We start from the raw sequence: 15,104 nt of genomic DNA, 5'->3' as shown, positions 1-15,104 counted from the left end.
TTCCTTTGGAAAAATTGTCGCCATGGGAGCTGTACCCGGCGGTTCGAGCCCTGCCCTGCCCGGTGTGCTCAGCCCAGCTCTGAACCCCCGCGCTCCAGCCGGGACCGTCCCGATGGTCCCCGTCCCGGGTCTCACGACCCGGTCCCGAGGGCGGGTCGGGCGGCGGCGCTGTCCATCACGGCACAAGCCCCGCCCCGCGGGGCCGGCGGCGCGGCGGCCGGAGGGGGCGTGGCCAGCACCGGCCACAGGGGCGTGGCGGGAGCGGGGGCGCGCGGCGGGGGGCGTGGCCAGGGGCGCGCGCGGCGGGGCGGGGCGCCGCCGCGGCGGGGCGGCAGTCGGGCGGCAGCCGCGGCCGGGGAGGGAGCGGCGGTGGCGGAGGGGCGGGCAGCGGCGCCCCGTGGTGCGGCATGTCCAAGACGCTGCGGAAGAAGCGGCACTGGCTGAGCAAGGTGCAGGAGTGCGTGGTGTCCTGGGGCGGCCCGGCGGGCCCGGACCCCGACCTCCTGCGCGGCGGCGCCGAGCGCGGCGAGTTCCCCTACCTGGCGGGCCGCCTCCTGCCGGGCGGCGAGGGCGCGCCGGGCCCCGCGCTGCTCTCGGGGAAAGCGCCGGCGCCGGGCGACGTGCTGCTGGAGGTGAACGGCACCCCCGTCAGCGGCCTCACGCATCGCGACACGCTGGCCGTCGTCCGGCACTTCAGGGAACCCGTGCGCCTCAAGACCGTGCGCCCAGGTGAGCCGGCCGCCGCAGGCCCCGCCGGACCCGCGGCCCGCCCCGCCGCCGAGCTCGGCCGCGGGTAGGCCCCGCCGCGCCGGCGCCCTGCGGGGCGGCGGGAGGGCCGCGGAGGGGTGCGGGAGCGCCCGCCCGCAGGCGGCGGGACCCGGGGAACGAGGGGGTGGGTGCCGGCTTGGGAAAGTTTCCTCGGCTCCCGGAGGGCGCCTCCGCCGAACGGGACGGCCCTGCTACCGCTTGGGGCCCCCGGAGTCCCGTTGCGGCCCCGGGGCGGCGCTGGCGGGCAGCGCTCGCTCCCCCGGCCCGTCGGGGCCACCGGCAGCGGGCCGGACTCCGGGGAGCCGCTGGTGCCGCGGCTGGAGCCCGGGGGCGCCGCTGTCCCGGCAGGACGAGGGTTCGATTCCCGGCTGCTGCCCCCGGCGGCCACGGCAGCCGCGCAGCCGGGGGCGGAGGGGGCCGGTGGTTTCGCGCCGTTGTTTCAGGTGTTCCGTGGGTGAGAATCACGCGTGGGGCTCGGCGGTCGCCCCACGGGGCTTAGCGGAGGTCCTGGGTGATCCCCTGCGGAGGGTCCCGGTCCCCGCCGGTGGGGCAGCGGCTGCCCCGGGAGTGCGGGGTCCGTAACGTGGTGTTTTACATGGATTTTACATGGTATTTGCGTGAAGAATTTCTCAGAGTGGGGTGAGTGTGGTCAGGACCGGGGGGGTGGGAGCGTGGCTGGCGGGAACCCCATCGCTGCCTCCCCTTGGCTTGTAATTTGCCAAAGAGAAACACCGAGAACCAACTCCGGGTGATTTTGTTCCATAGATTTGGATTAATTTTGAGTAAACTTCAATTAACTAATGATATCAGATCACTGTGGTACAGTCTTCTTTATCAACATGCCTGTCAAATGTCAGGTTAATGCTAAATAGTGGTACCTGCAGTCACAGGAGCTAATGATTCACGCCGTAATGAGCTTCAGATTTACCGCTTTCCTGGTCAGACAATCCAGGTGTGAGCTTGGTGTGTTATAAAGAAACTGGCTTTTCTCCGAATCCCAACTGATACCAGTATATCCATGATTGAAGTCTGTGATATTTCCTATATGGCTTCTTTAACACCTGTCTTGTATTTCTTTCATAAATGCAGGGTTACTGTTTGGCTTAAGGTGATACAGATTTTAAATCAGGTTTTCCTACTAACAAAAAGTCATTTTTATATAGAAACTGAGCAGCTGGTCCTGATGCGTATCACCTGTTACCAAATTACAACAAAAAATCCCAACCAAAACCAAAGCCCAAACCAAACTCACACCTCTCAAAAGCACTTACGGAAGCCGGAGAGGCTTTGAAAGATGTCTTCCTAAATTGGAAACCCTGATTGAATGTAGTAAATAGAAAAGAACAAACTGCTACCAGTTAAGTGTGAAATACGATGATAAAAAAAAGTGGAAGACATAGAAGACAATAATAAATTTATCTTAGAGAGCTTGTGGAAGATGAAACTTTAGTTAGAAGATCAAAGGGATTCCTTGTGTTTACCATGGAGGGAAACAGGGGTATTCCTGTACTGGGACTTTCCATAACAGAGAGATTAATCCAGATGTTGAGCTAAAGCTGGCAGGAAAGATTTAAGAAAAAGATGATATGATGAGTAGTAGAAAACAGCCAGAGCCAGATGATGCTCATGAGAAGTTCCAAATATGAAGTTGGAAAAGGGTCCAGAAGATCGAAAGGACCGATTCCAGCAAGTTGGTTAAAGCTGCTGTTAAGAACTAAAATATTGGGTGCACGAATAAATGCCGTCTAGTTGCTTTTTAGAAGAAAGTCTGTTAGTTTTTGACGGTTCACCCGTTGGTTTAATCAATGCGAGTGTTTTGGTGTAGTGGGTTTTCAGATGGACTTTCAGCCAAGGTGTCAATGCACTCTGCAAAAGGCTCTTGCCGAGTGTTGTGTGGCCGTGTAGCTGCTGAAAGAGAAGAGCAGGATTCTCCTGGGGTTCGTAACAGCTCAAATACAGGAATGGTTTTCTCAACAGAAGGAAACCACTGCTTGAGTCTCACAAAGACCTGTGCTCTTTAGCACGGTCATCCTGAGCTTGTAAACTGCTTCAGATCCAGCATTTTTTCCCGTACTGGAACGTACTGCCAGCTTATCATCAGATGATTATTACATTAATTTTCGGTGTTAGTATCCTTAAATACAGTATTTTAAAACATATTGTAAGGGTGGCTTGTTGTTTAGGAGCTGGCTCTGTCCCCGTGGCCTGGAGCAGCGTTTTGGGGACCGAACTGCTTTATTTCACATAGCTTTGTAGTCCTTCATTAGAGGCAGCGACAGCTTTAGTTGACAGCAGTAAAAATCTGTCTGTGATACTTCTAGCAAGCTCACAGAAAATGTAAAATGGGAAATTTCAAGATGCTGTTTAGTCTTGTTTGATAAGACACTCGAAAGATATGAATGTTAATTTGAACGCCATCTGTTAAGCGCACATCACAAGTGATGGACCATTTTGTTGATGAAGAGATTTGTTGTTCGCTGTGTCCTGACTCGCTGAGGAGGGAGGACAAGACCCGGGTGCATCGTGGGTGTCACAGTTATACCCTGGGCGAGTAAAATCTTCCTTTTTGGTATCGATAGGGACAGATGGAGCAGAGTCTGTAGAAGGGCGACCTCAAGCTCCCTGCTGGTACCCCTGGATTGATGCTGGGTTATCTGAATAAAAGTTAAGTTGTCCCTTCATTCCAGTTGACGTTTGAGATTAGAACCATACCTTTATTTTTGTATAACTCATCATCATCTCCATCCGATGGGCTAAACGGCAGTTTAGAGAAATAAGGCCTTTTGCGCGATGCGGTATTTGTATGGATGCGCACGCGTGCTACCGTGGGCTGGCTCGTTGTAATGAGCGCATTTGTATTTTAGCCACACGTCGGTAAGTGCTGGTTTGGAGCTAATCGTCTGCTTACATGCATCCAAACGATGGCTGCGCTGTGGCTCGAGGACCTTCCCTGGCCGCTGGTACTTGGATTAGAACATTAACCTTGCAAACAGCTGGCACTGCTGCAGGTTCTGTGATTTCTGTTAAGGAAAAAACAAAGCGTTTTGCTTTAGTCGCATCCATTGTCTTTGGGTGCTAAGTTCATCCTCTGACGGTACCCACCCGTTGGCATATGGCATTCAGATTAAGCTGGGAAGATGTTTGTGTGTGCAGGCGAGCCTGCTTGTTAAAATACTCGTAAATATAACTTTGAATGCTTCTTCCTTCATAGCAGCATGGTAGCCAAAATACATCAAAACCAGGCTGCAGACTTAGAGTAAGAAAAATCACTGATTGTCTGCAAGTTCTTCTTTCTGCAGCCTGAGTTGCCAGATACTGTGTAGGAAGGAATGTGTTTTCCTTCCAAACGAAGGAGCTTTGATGAATACAGCTACTCTGTGGCAATTATTGTGGTTTCATGGCCACTATAAGTAGCATCTGGGAAGAAATGGGCAGAGCCTCCTAGCTCAGCGGCTGGAGAAACGTGTCCAGAGCGCATAGTTTTGTCCCTTGATTATTGAGAGAATGTACGTTGGCTCTATTGCATCAAAACTGATTGGAGTAAAAAAACACAGCAAGATTTAAAAGGATGAAAGGTCTCCTTCAGAGTCAGTGGTTTTTTTTAATAGTCTCGTTGCACCTGGAGCTGTTAAACCCTGGGTTTGTGTTTCATAGCTGACTCTACAGTCATGGCTGGTGCTTTACCTGTGATTGAGGCTTTTATTTGTTACTCCAGCCCGGTTTCTGTGCCCAAAGGTGTCACCTTGTCCTCGGGTGGCTTTTCTCCCAGCTGGGACTCATGGAGGGCTTCTAGCTCATGTCCATTTGAAAATACATAGAATACATCCCAGTCCAAAGCTGATGCACATTTGCCACTCCGTGTGTGCTCAGCCGTAGTCTGCAGCCCTTTGACACGGCATCTCTAACTACTTCAGATCTATTGCTTTATTTGAATTACGGTGTGTTAATACAGAGAATGAGATGACTGACAGTGGATGTAGCGCTCTGGAGTTCTCGGTACCAGGTGAATTCTTTATGAGCCGATATCTGTCACTAAATCACATCATGCTCTTTTGGGACTTGAGGATCTTGAAGCTACTGAGGCCTTTTCTTGCCAAATGCTCTCCTGATTGAAATGTAATCCAAGTTTACAAGAAGACACCTTATTGCTGGATGCGTTTTCTCACGTGATTGTAAAGTTGCACAGCAATCAATCCCTAATATCTCTGTTACCGACAGGAATGAATGGAAATGTTTAGAACTCAGCTTGTGCGCGGGGGTCCCTTTTCTGAAGCAGGATGAATGAAAACGGTGACGACAAATACAGTGACTCAGATCACGATTCAGCTCTCGAGACACAATACTCCGAGTATATAAGATTCATTTCCATTTTCTCTTGTGCTCGAGGTACCAAGCCTTCATGCGGGGATCAACATTTGCGTGTTTGGCAATTAAGGCCGAGAGGAGGGCGCCCGCACTCCGAGGCTGGTTTTGCAGAGTCTGATGCAATTCTAAATGTGCCAGAGATCGGAGTACACGCTGGGATCACTTTTCCTCTTGCAGGAAAGGCATTCCCCTAATTCCATGTGTGTCTGGCGGTGGGCCAGCTCACTGGTGGAACTGGTGTTTGCTGGGTGAGGAGCTGCTGCTTCTTCATATGCTTTACGTGCGGGCTGCTGACATGGAAAGTGCCCTCCCTGCTCCATGGGGTATGGGGAACCGCTCCGTTTTTACACCAAAGAGGGAAACTTTGATTGATTTTAGCCCACTAGAAAAGCCCAAAACGCATCGGGTTGCTCTAATGAATGCGGAGGGTATCCCGATTTCGCGGAGCTGGGCAGAAGACAGATGTGCCGTCCTGAAAGAGAAAATTGAATACGAAATGCTTTCTGCTGGAGGCTGTTATTTCTCTAAGCACTGGCAGTGGCAGCGGCGTGTCCTGCAGTGGTTTGAGAGCCACCCTGTGCAAAAAGCTGTTCGCTCGCACCCCCAATGTGTGGATGCAGAGGATATCAAGCTCTTGCAAGCGATGGGTGTTAGTGCGTGCGTGTAACTTATAATCTTCTTTCTCCTATTAATCTTACATAAACATTATTCTTGGCATAAAGCGTATCGCCTTTCCCTTTCACGTACTTCTTTGTTTAAACTTGACTGTGATGAGTGCTGTGTTAATGATTTCACCATCAATGCGCTCTAATTATTCTATTCTTCCTTGGCGTGTTCGTTTCAAATGATAACGAGGCCTCGTGTGGGTTTTGCTGCTGTGCTGTTTAACACCGTGGTTTTAATTTGTACTGTTTTGTTCCTCCAGGAGAGCCATTCTCTTCCATGTGCCGGTCCTTAATGTCTCAGGAGGGACCCATAGGATAGCGCAGAGTAAGGGCAGTGGCACCTGGAGCTGGTGGCATGGTTGGTGTCCCCTGTGTCCCCGCTTCAGGTCAATGACACATTCACTAGGACTGAGCAAGATGTGCTTGTATAACTTGCTATGCACTATGCTCATTTATTGTTGGAACATCTACTTCAAGATACTTTTCAGCTGATAATTCCTTTAAAAAAAATAAATCTTTGAATACACAATCCTTGTTATATTTTAATTGACAGCTGGAAAAGTTACTCTCGTTTTGATTGTTGCTCTGTTTTAAGGTCTTTTGAGTCCCTTCTTGTTCTTTTTAATTCATGATGCTTCCTTTTGAGAAATATCTTGTCGCATTCATGGGCTGTTTGTTAAATCACATCTTGTTCCCCGAATGGGAACAATTTTCTTCTTCAAAGTAATGGTATTCCTGAGAGTACTGCGTTTGGATTAAGAAAAATATGAGCTCTTTGTATTGGAGAGTAAATTCTTTCTTTAGCTCTGCTGAACAGAAGGTGGAGGGAAAACGCAGTAGGGAGATTACAGACCAGATCACCAAAACCAGAATCCTGAAGAATTCATCTTCTCGGTTGCTAGTTGGTATTTGAAGCGGTGTTAAGTGAATCGTTTTCAGGCCCTCTGCGGGTCGCAGTGGGAACGGGAGCCGCTCCCGGGTGACGCACCAGCAGTGCTTGAACACAATGGACTGCCTTCCAAGTTCAGCAGCTTTTGTAAAAGCAAGACTGTGTGTTTTTGATGCAAAAGGGGTATTGTAGGCAGTGGGGTTGCCTGTGTGCTATCAAGGAGACTGTGAAGAAGACCAGGAAATTGCCACTGTGGGTGCAGCAGGTCAAGGGACGCTGGGTTTATGTTAATTTTTCCATACTGGCTGTTAAAAACCCCGTGTATGGGCTCAGTGCTGCTGTTTGAGATGCAAATACAGGTGTGGCGAGGGTTAAGATTGCGGGGTGACAATAAAACCCTGGCAGATGTATTGTTAACCCCCTCTTCCCCCCCCCACTTCCCCCTTTTTGCCCCTCCCTCTCCCCCCTTTCCACTCAGCACAGGCGATCGGGAGGGACAGAAGGACAGAGAGAGGAGAGTTGGAAAAAAATTAAAGATATTTTACTAATGCTACTAATAAGAATAGAGAAAATAATACAAAATATACAAAACCAATCTTGAAAGTCTCAGCAACTGCAGAGCTGGCACCTGAAGTCCTGGACTGGACTCTGCAGCCAACCGGAGCTGGATTCAGTCTCTCACTGGCCTCAGTTTGCAGGGACGACTAGCAAGGTCCTCTCCTAATGTCGCCATAAGGAAAAAGGGATGAGATCCTCGTGATCTCCCATTTTATATGAAGTATTCACGTGAATGGAATGTTATACACAGTTGGTCAGTTTCTTGGTCACTTGTTTCTCGTCGCCCCTCTTGCAAGATGTCCATCCATGCTTATCAATAAGTTTGCATTCCATTGCTAGGTTTACCAAAACATGTGTCTGGTTCTCCAGGAAAATGCAGTTAAGGCTTTAGCTGACAGGCAAAATTCACTGAAAGAGAAACTTGTTTTTAACAAAACCAGGACAAGGTGATTGCATGTAGTTCATTTGGCGTAGCTTTCCCTATGGAATACAATCATAATAATCTTTTGCTCAAGCGTGTGTCACCGTGTTTTTTTTCGTCACGTGCAATGCAGCGTGTTTAATGTTCTTCCGTGGAACCGTAATTTCATTTGCGAAGCATGCCGAGGTGGTTGGATGCAGCTCTGGGTTTGTCAGTGAGCTTTAAAGCCTGCTTTAAGCCTACCTTAAAAACGCTCGCTTAAAGCTGCTTCTCAGTATGTACGTTTCTCAAGCCTGTAATTTTTCATGAATTGTTGGTTGCCGTCAATTGAACGCAACTTCTTCAAATTGAAAATCACTAGTGTGTTTTCCCCCCATCCCGTGTCACACTTCACTTGCTGAACAGTGGTGTAGTTTGTATAGCTTGAGCCATTCTCAGTTATTTTCCTGAGATACAAGTAAAAAGTTGATTTCTTTAAGCTCTAAATCACTGTATCTCTTCAGTGACCTGTATAAAAAATGTAAAGCTTGAATTCCAGCTCTACCAGAACACAGTACACTTGAATATTGATTGTTATTGTGTTCTACTTCAGTGCTGTTTCATTACTGACTTTTGGTAATAAATACAATCAGGCTAACAGCTGGTGTCTTATGAATATGGAATGTGGATCCTATACAGAAGTATTCTGGTTTTTGGTGTCTAGAAATGCATCGTTTCCATCTGCATGATAATGAAGTGTTATTTCAAATAGGCGGTGAAGGCAATCAACAAGGTTAATGTGATGGTGTGAATTATCTGTTACTGAAGTTCTCTCGAATCCACTGCATTGGGAATGAAGAACACACATTCTTACAAACCCAGCCTAGTAAGACCCTAACCCGAAATCGCCGGCCTGGCAAAACTCTTGTGCGATGTGACGGAGAAAGGTGGATTTATAACACACCACAAAGGAAATAAGTACAAAGAATGGGAATACACAATAAAAACTGTGCCAAAGAGCAGGATTAGGAGTTTGCTCCTTCTGTCACAGCACAAGTACGGGGCCGTAACCCGCAGCAGATAATCCCTGGTAGCAGGAACGTGTCTTCAGGCATGTAACGTGCCTGGGGCTGGCGCTGGCCTTGGCTCCAACCGGGCTGCGTAGCAGACTCTGCCTTGTAACGCTTAATATTCTGCGCATTGTGCATGTTAATTAATAACTGTCTGTGGAGATGCGCAGATGTTTAGATTCTTTCTAATTTGCTCCCTGTACACTTCTAACCGAAGACATGGGAACACTTCCCTTATGTGCTGGATGTTATTTAGAACTTTATCAGCCAGGCAGGAGCTGCAGGAGCCTGTGGAGGTGAAGCTTGTTTGCCCAGCTGAGATTGGAGCACGTCTGCTTTTGACTCTTAGATATCATGGGGGAGCTATAGAAATTCCCATCAAAGTCACCCCGAATGCCCCGCAGCCTGAGTGTTCATACACCACCCCAGGCTTCTCGGGTGAAGTGGGGCCATGGCAGGCCTCCCGTCCTTCGTCACACTATAAATATATATATATATTTGTACATCTTTTTGGGGCTGAAGAGCGTGTCAGACAGGGGAGGAGAAACTCGGCCTTTCTAAGAGCTCCCTCCCTAGTTGCAGCCACCGGGCACCAGCCTGGCCAACTCTGTCCCTGCTCGGCCAACTCTGTCCCTGCTCGGCCAACTCTGGCTTCACATAGCCCAAAGTATTTATTTTTCGGGGTGTGTTTGTCACGTCTCGGTTGTGCCGTACCTTCCGGCTGTGATTTCACTGGGTGCTGCAAGCTCTGCTTCCAGACACAACCTGGGTGTTTCCAGACCTGGGTTGATTTATGAAGCTTATTCACAATAGGAAATAAAGAATTGGAAACTGGATTTGTTGGGGTTATTTTTTAATAAACCACTTATGTGGGAAACAATCAAGCACCTGGAAGACGTGATGTTTACTCCATCTTGCATTCCTGGCTTGCAGATTTCCAGCATTCAGTAACTGTCTCCACATCATCACAAGTTTACATAAAAACACTTACAGAAGTTTTCAACTCAAGATGCATCACAGACTAAACACCGTAGCCATTTAAATTAAAACCGAGCTCCCTTCTTCACCCACCTCGCTACAAACCCACACGTTTTTAGGCCTGGCCGGTAGACATTTCACTTCTTTGTAGTGCAAATATGAATAAAGATTGCATGTCTTGGAAATAAAAAATGAATGGTTGGAACGTTCTGGTGTTGTTTTCCTGCTGGTAATCAAATGCTCTTTGAGATACACATCATGGGCCAGTTTCGCTGTGATAACGCTGAAGGCCATGTTGAATTTTAAAGATCCAAGCTGGGCGATCTGCGTCATCTGCCAGCGATCGCGCTGAAAAACAGCCATCGGTACTCGGTGGTTTAGCCTGTACATCAAGCTTTGAATGTGAAGAACATAAAGGAACGTATTTAGTGTTGAGTTTCTACTGAAATGTCCCTGTTGCCTTTGCCAGAGGTTTTTTTTTTCGATAAAACATTTAGCGAGAAATAAATGTCCCTTGGACTCGGATTGTCTCGCAGTTGTACTTTGAGAGCAATTCAATGTTCGCCATTATGTTTTGGGATTTGAATTGTGTCTGTCCTATTAAGGGCTGTTTTAACATGCGGGCGAGGACACAACGTGCGGTTTGGGACCCGTTTTGCAGGATCCATCTGTTCGCCCTTTCAAAGGGTTCATTGGCTCTTCGTGCTCGGTTGACAAAACGGGATGTGCTGGTTGGGGGTGACGCTGTGACCAGCCTGGGCTGGGCCTTTGGTGGCCTTGGTTGGTGTCCTCTCCATCCACAGCATCGGGACATCTTCTTGGGTCCCTGTTGGATGTGGAGATGCTGTGGCGTGGTCCAAAGTGAACCTGGGGGAGCAGCACCATGTGCACCAATTCTGTGCTTAGCTGAAAAAAAACCTCCTTTCATCTTGATGAAAGAACAGATGAGAGAAAAAATTCCATCTGAAGTGGCTGCTTAATTACTGTTTGATACACTGATGTAGTTTATCAAATTAAGTTGTTGGTGGAAATAACATGAGGGTAGAAAGCATTTTTTTGCTCTAGAGCAGTAACTTTCAACTCTTTGGCCGAATTTTCTGGTGTCACTGAGGTTGTGTGGCAAAGTTAAGCCTGTTTTTAGTCTGGATGCTCCTCTTAAATGTTTTGTGAACACCAGCCACAGATGTTCCCAGAAAGAAACTGAAACTATGGCCTGAGGTGTTTGATCTGCGGTTGAGCACATCTTAAAAGACCTGCAAATACCTCTTTCTATACCTCAGATCAGTTGGCTGCGTGAATCTAAATAATTAAACCAGTTTTAATTCTTGGTATCCAAAGGAAAAAAATGACCTGATGGGTGCGCAACTGTGCTTTCGTTTTGTTTTAACGAAGTTAACTTAGAGATAACCAAATGAAGTAAATGTCATCTTGGATTATTGGGTGGTTCAGTGTCTGATTTAGTATATAAAGCCTATTTGAAAGCGTTGTATTGCTTAAATAGTTGGTGTAGTTATAGCAAATCTTTAGGATGTTTAGGAATGTTTCTTCTTTTCCCGACATCGTTAAGAAACAAATCATCAAACCGTTGACACATAATTTGAACTCCCTGTAAGTCAACATGCTGATAAGTATCCCATTTGTGTGAAAAAACTGGGGACGTGGGGGGATTTTTATATCGTTTAACACAGATTTTACTCAAATAGACAGAAACATCCAAACTGCTTAAACATCCCCCCTCTTTTTAAGGTTTCATTGCCGGTATAACAGCTTTGCTTTGGTTATACGTCAGGTTTATCCTGATGTTCAGGCGGTGGGCAGCGGCAGAGTTTGCTGGCACTGCTCCTTAAACGCAAGAGGATTAACATCCAGTTTATTTCCTCTAAAACCACTGAACTATCAGGAAATAACTAAGCCCTAAAGTTTTATGTTTGTGGAAATGATTTCCTCCTAATGCATGGGGAGAATGTCGGAATCCTCTTATGTAAGAGAGGCAGAGCCCCGTGTTAATCCCGGGAAATGACGTTTAATGGCTTGTTTTGTCCTTTATTGGTATAAAGAATTCCTCGGAAATCAGCTGACCAGAAGTACCGGGGAAGTGTTTTTACCTCTGTCGCTGAAACTATTATCGCTCGGTAATTTCACAGAATCCCAGAATGTCAGGGGTTGGAAGGGACCTGGAAAGCTCACCCAGTGCAATCCCCCCATGGAGCAGGAACACCCAGATGAGGTTACACAGGAAGATGTCCAGGCGGGTTGGAATGTCTGCACAGAAGGAGACTCCACAACCTCCCTGGGCAGCCTGTTCCAGGCTCTGCCACCCTCACTGGAAACAAGTTTCTTCTCAAATTTAAGTGGAACCTCCTGTGTTCCAGTTTGAACCCGTTACCACTTGTCCTATCACTGCTTGTCACCGAGAAGAGCCTGGCTCCATCCTCCTGACACTCACCCCTTATATATCTGTAAACATGAATGAGTCCCCCCTCAGTGTCCTCTTGTCCAGCTCCAGAGCCCCAGCTCCCTCAGCCTTTCCTCACACGGGAGATGCTCCACTCCCTGCAGCATCTTGGTGGCTGCGCTGGACTCTCTGCAGCAGTTCCCTGTCCTGCTGGAACTGAGGGGCCACAACTGGACACAAGATTCCAGGTGTGGTCTCCCCAGGGCAGAGCAGAGGGGCAGGAGAACCTCTCTGACCTACTGACCACCCCCTTCTAACCCACCCCAGGTCCCATTGGCTTCCTGGCCACAAGGGCCCAGTGCTGGCTCATGGGCATAATCACTAATCTGCTTTGCAGCGAGATTAGATTGGAAATGCCGTAGTGCAGGGAGAGCGTGTTTGTGAAAAGCACTCGGTGCCGCGGGGTGGAAGGACCAGTCGCTCATCAAATCTGGTGTCCCATTGCTGAGCAGTACTCAGAAATATTTATTGCCTTGGCTTGGCTTCAAGTTTCGACAGCGTTTCCTTGGGAGACGGCGTTTGTCACGTGAACTTGAACGCATTGTGTTGGGTGTGTGGCGAAAAATGCTAATGGTATAAACTTGAAGACAAAATTGCTGTGGTTTTACGGAGAATTGGTCCCTGTTGTGCGAAGGTTTTGTGTGATTAAATAAAAACGACCCATTCTAGATCTTTGACACCTTCGGCTGCTGCTGCATGTATTTTTTTTAATGCATAGAAGCGTTAATATGCCATATTTATGAATAAAACTATATTTAAAATGTATAGACTGATAGATAAGCCGTGAAATATTGATGGGTATATGCAGCCGGTGGTTAAACTCTACAGAACAGCTGAGGCAACACCTGACTGGTTATGCTGCGTCCCCTTAGGAATTTTGAAAAAGACAAATAGTTGACAGACCCCTGTGCTATTATTAAACCCTTTTTGGCTTATTTACAGGCAGCAGGAAAACAGTTTCGCTCAGTGCAAGGCCTGAAGCGTTGCTCATGTTGTGGAATTACCAACTCCAGCAAGTCGCCTCTGAATTGCCGACTTTCCTGGCTGCCCTACTTACTCAGTCTAAAAACCCTAATCCTGTGGATTTTATTTCCCTCTCTGTAGGACAGCAGTGAGTAATTACTTTTCTCTGGTGAAGGTAGAGATGCTGGAAAAGTTTAATTAATACCCATTAGGAGGTAGTGCTGGTACTTCAATGAATTCATTAGGGCGAGGGCGCTTAATGTTCGTCGAAATAGCAAATAATTGCAGCGGACTGAATGTTGTTTATGCGGTAGCGCGTGTTCTTTCTTTTTGTTCTGCAAAATATTTCAGTGTATGTGGGTGTTCCGTAGCCAGGGATATGTTTTCTAACCCCTATGTAAAGTATACGGATTCAAACTAAGGTTTGGGTTTAGAGCATCAATCTCTAAATCTGCTGCTGAAGTGAGTAATGTAAGGGGAAAAGGTACAGTTGTCTGCTCAGCCCTGTTGCACTGGAAATATTTCACTGTCGCTTCGCTTTGCCAGCTGAATAGCCTTATTAATATGAATTTTTCAAGTCCTTGTTGGTGTCCATGTCTTCATGGGACGTTCAATTAGTGATTCGAACCTGGAGTTGCATAAATATGTGTAAATCGCAAGTATTTGTATTGTAGAAACAACGTCAGCGCGTTTTTTTTAGACAGAAGCACAGATGAGTGATTTGCACGGCTCTTCATTTAAAGCTGTTTTCCAGTATTATCCCTCTGCCTTCACAACTGGCGGCTGCTTTTTGAGGCTTTGGAAGCGTTTGTCTCCTGGTCTTTGCGGAGGAGGGAACGTGAAATGTGCTTTGTGGACGTGCCGCTGGTTTGTGTGTGCGCGGAACGCTGCTTAAAATGGCATTATTGTCGTCACATTGCGGTGGGTCCTGGGGCACCAGTCACCTTTTATCAACCTCTATTTGTACACAGATGCGTGGAGTATTTCCACAGGGAAGCTTGAAAGCATTCAGAACCTACCAACTGTTCTCTGCTTTTTCTCCCAGTTAAAAGTCCACTAAAAATAGGTTATTCTTCCATTCAGGCATCAAACTCCGCTACGTAATGTGAAGTGTCGTACTGCAGGAATAGTATAAAGGTTTTTACCTGAGGAACTTCTTTCCGTGGATGGTTTTTTCTTGCACGAGGTGAAATGCAGCGGAGAGAAAAAGAACTTCAATCAGGTTCTGCTTTGTTGAATCACCTTCAGGGGGCATAAAATTTGTTGTCCTGAAATCCTTATTTATTGCCTGGCAGCAAGTACATCTCATTTTTCTTTATTCTATCCTGAACTCTTTTCTTAGTGGTCCATTGCTCATCCTGCTTTGTGATGTTGGGCATTAAAGAAATTGAAAGAAAAACACAAATAGCGCAGGTTTGAAACGGGAGGTTTGAGGCTTTTCTTACCGTTAACAAATTTGTGGAGATAAAAGTCAGATCTGCTGTTTGAAGTAACAATATAGATCTCATTGAAATGCAGGCAATTGGAGCGATGCCTGCAGGCTGAGCCGGACCTCGGTGCCACTGCAAACGCTGCAAAATGCGTTTAGAAGTGGAGGATATTGGAAATTTTGCTCTTCAAAATGCAATATCTTTGGATATGCATTGTTTTTCTTACACTGGCCTTGTAACCGTTGCCTGATTGCGACTCGGTGTGACCAGTGAAGTTAAAAAGGGTCTTCACTGCGATCCAGTCGGAGTTTTGTGAGACGCTGGATATTGTTGGGATAGGTGCCTGCGGTCAGAATTGCTTCTTGTAATTCTTATAATCATAGGTGTGGGGTGGTTTTTTATCATCTAGCTCTATGTTATATTGGCAAGTTTATATATATATAAAAATCAACTTATATGGAAGCTCTATTTCAACAAATCCCTGAGACTGGCTGTGTGTGTGATATTATATATCATGATATTATATATCACATACTCGTATTCAAACAGAAAAAGGGAGCCTT

General features: G+C 47.2%; 1 protein-coding gene across 2 annotated transcripts in view; it reads left to right on the top strand.

Moving 5' to 3' along the window:
• The first annotated feature begins 357 nt into the window (after positions 1-357).
• Positions 358-15,104, top strand: part of MAGI3 (membrane associated guanylate kinase, WW and PDZ domain containing 3) — a 53,250-nt gene continuing 38,503 nt past the window's right edge. For both annotated transcript variants that reach the window (XM_080358147.1, XM_080358148.1), the window contains exon 1: positions 358-729. In XM_080358147.1, the coding sequence (XP_080214273.1) occupies positions 408-729 (322 nt within the window). In that variant the 5' untranslated portion in view covers positions 358-407. The remainder of the gene's footprint in view (positions 730-15,104) is intronic.

The sequence above is a fragment of the Nesoenas mayeri genome, assembly GCF_963082525.1.
Source record: "Nesoenas mayeri genome assembly, chromosome: 23".
Taxonomy (NCBI): Eukaryota; Metazoa; Chordata; class Aves; order Columbiformes; family Columbidae; genus Nesoenas; species Nesoenas mayeri.
The sequence above is the reverse complement of the archived record's forward strand: the minus strand, read 5'-3'. Positions and strand labels throughout refer to the sequence as shown.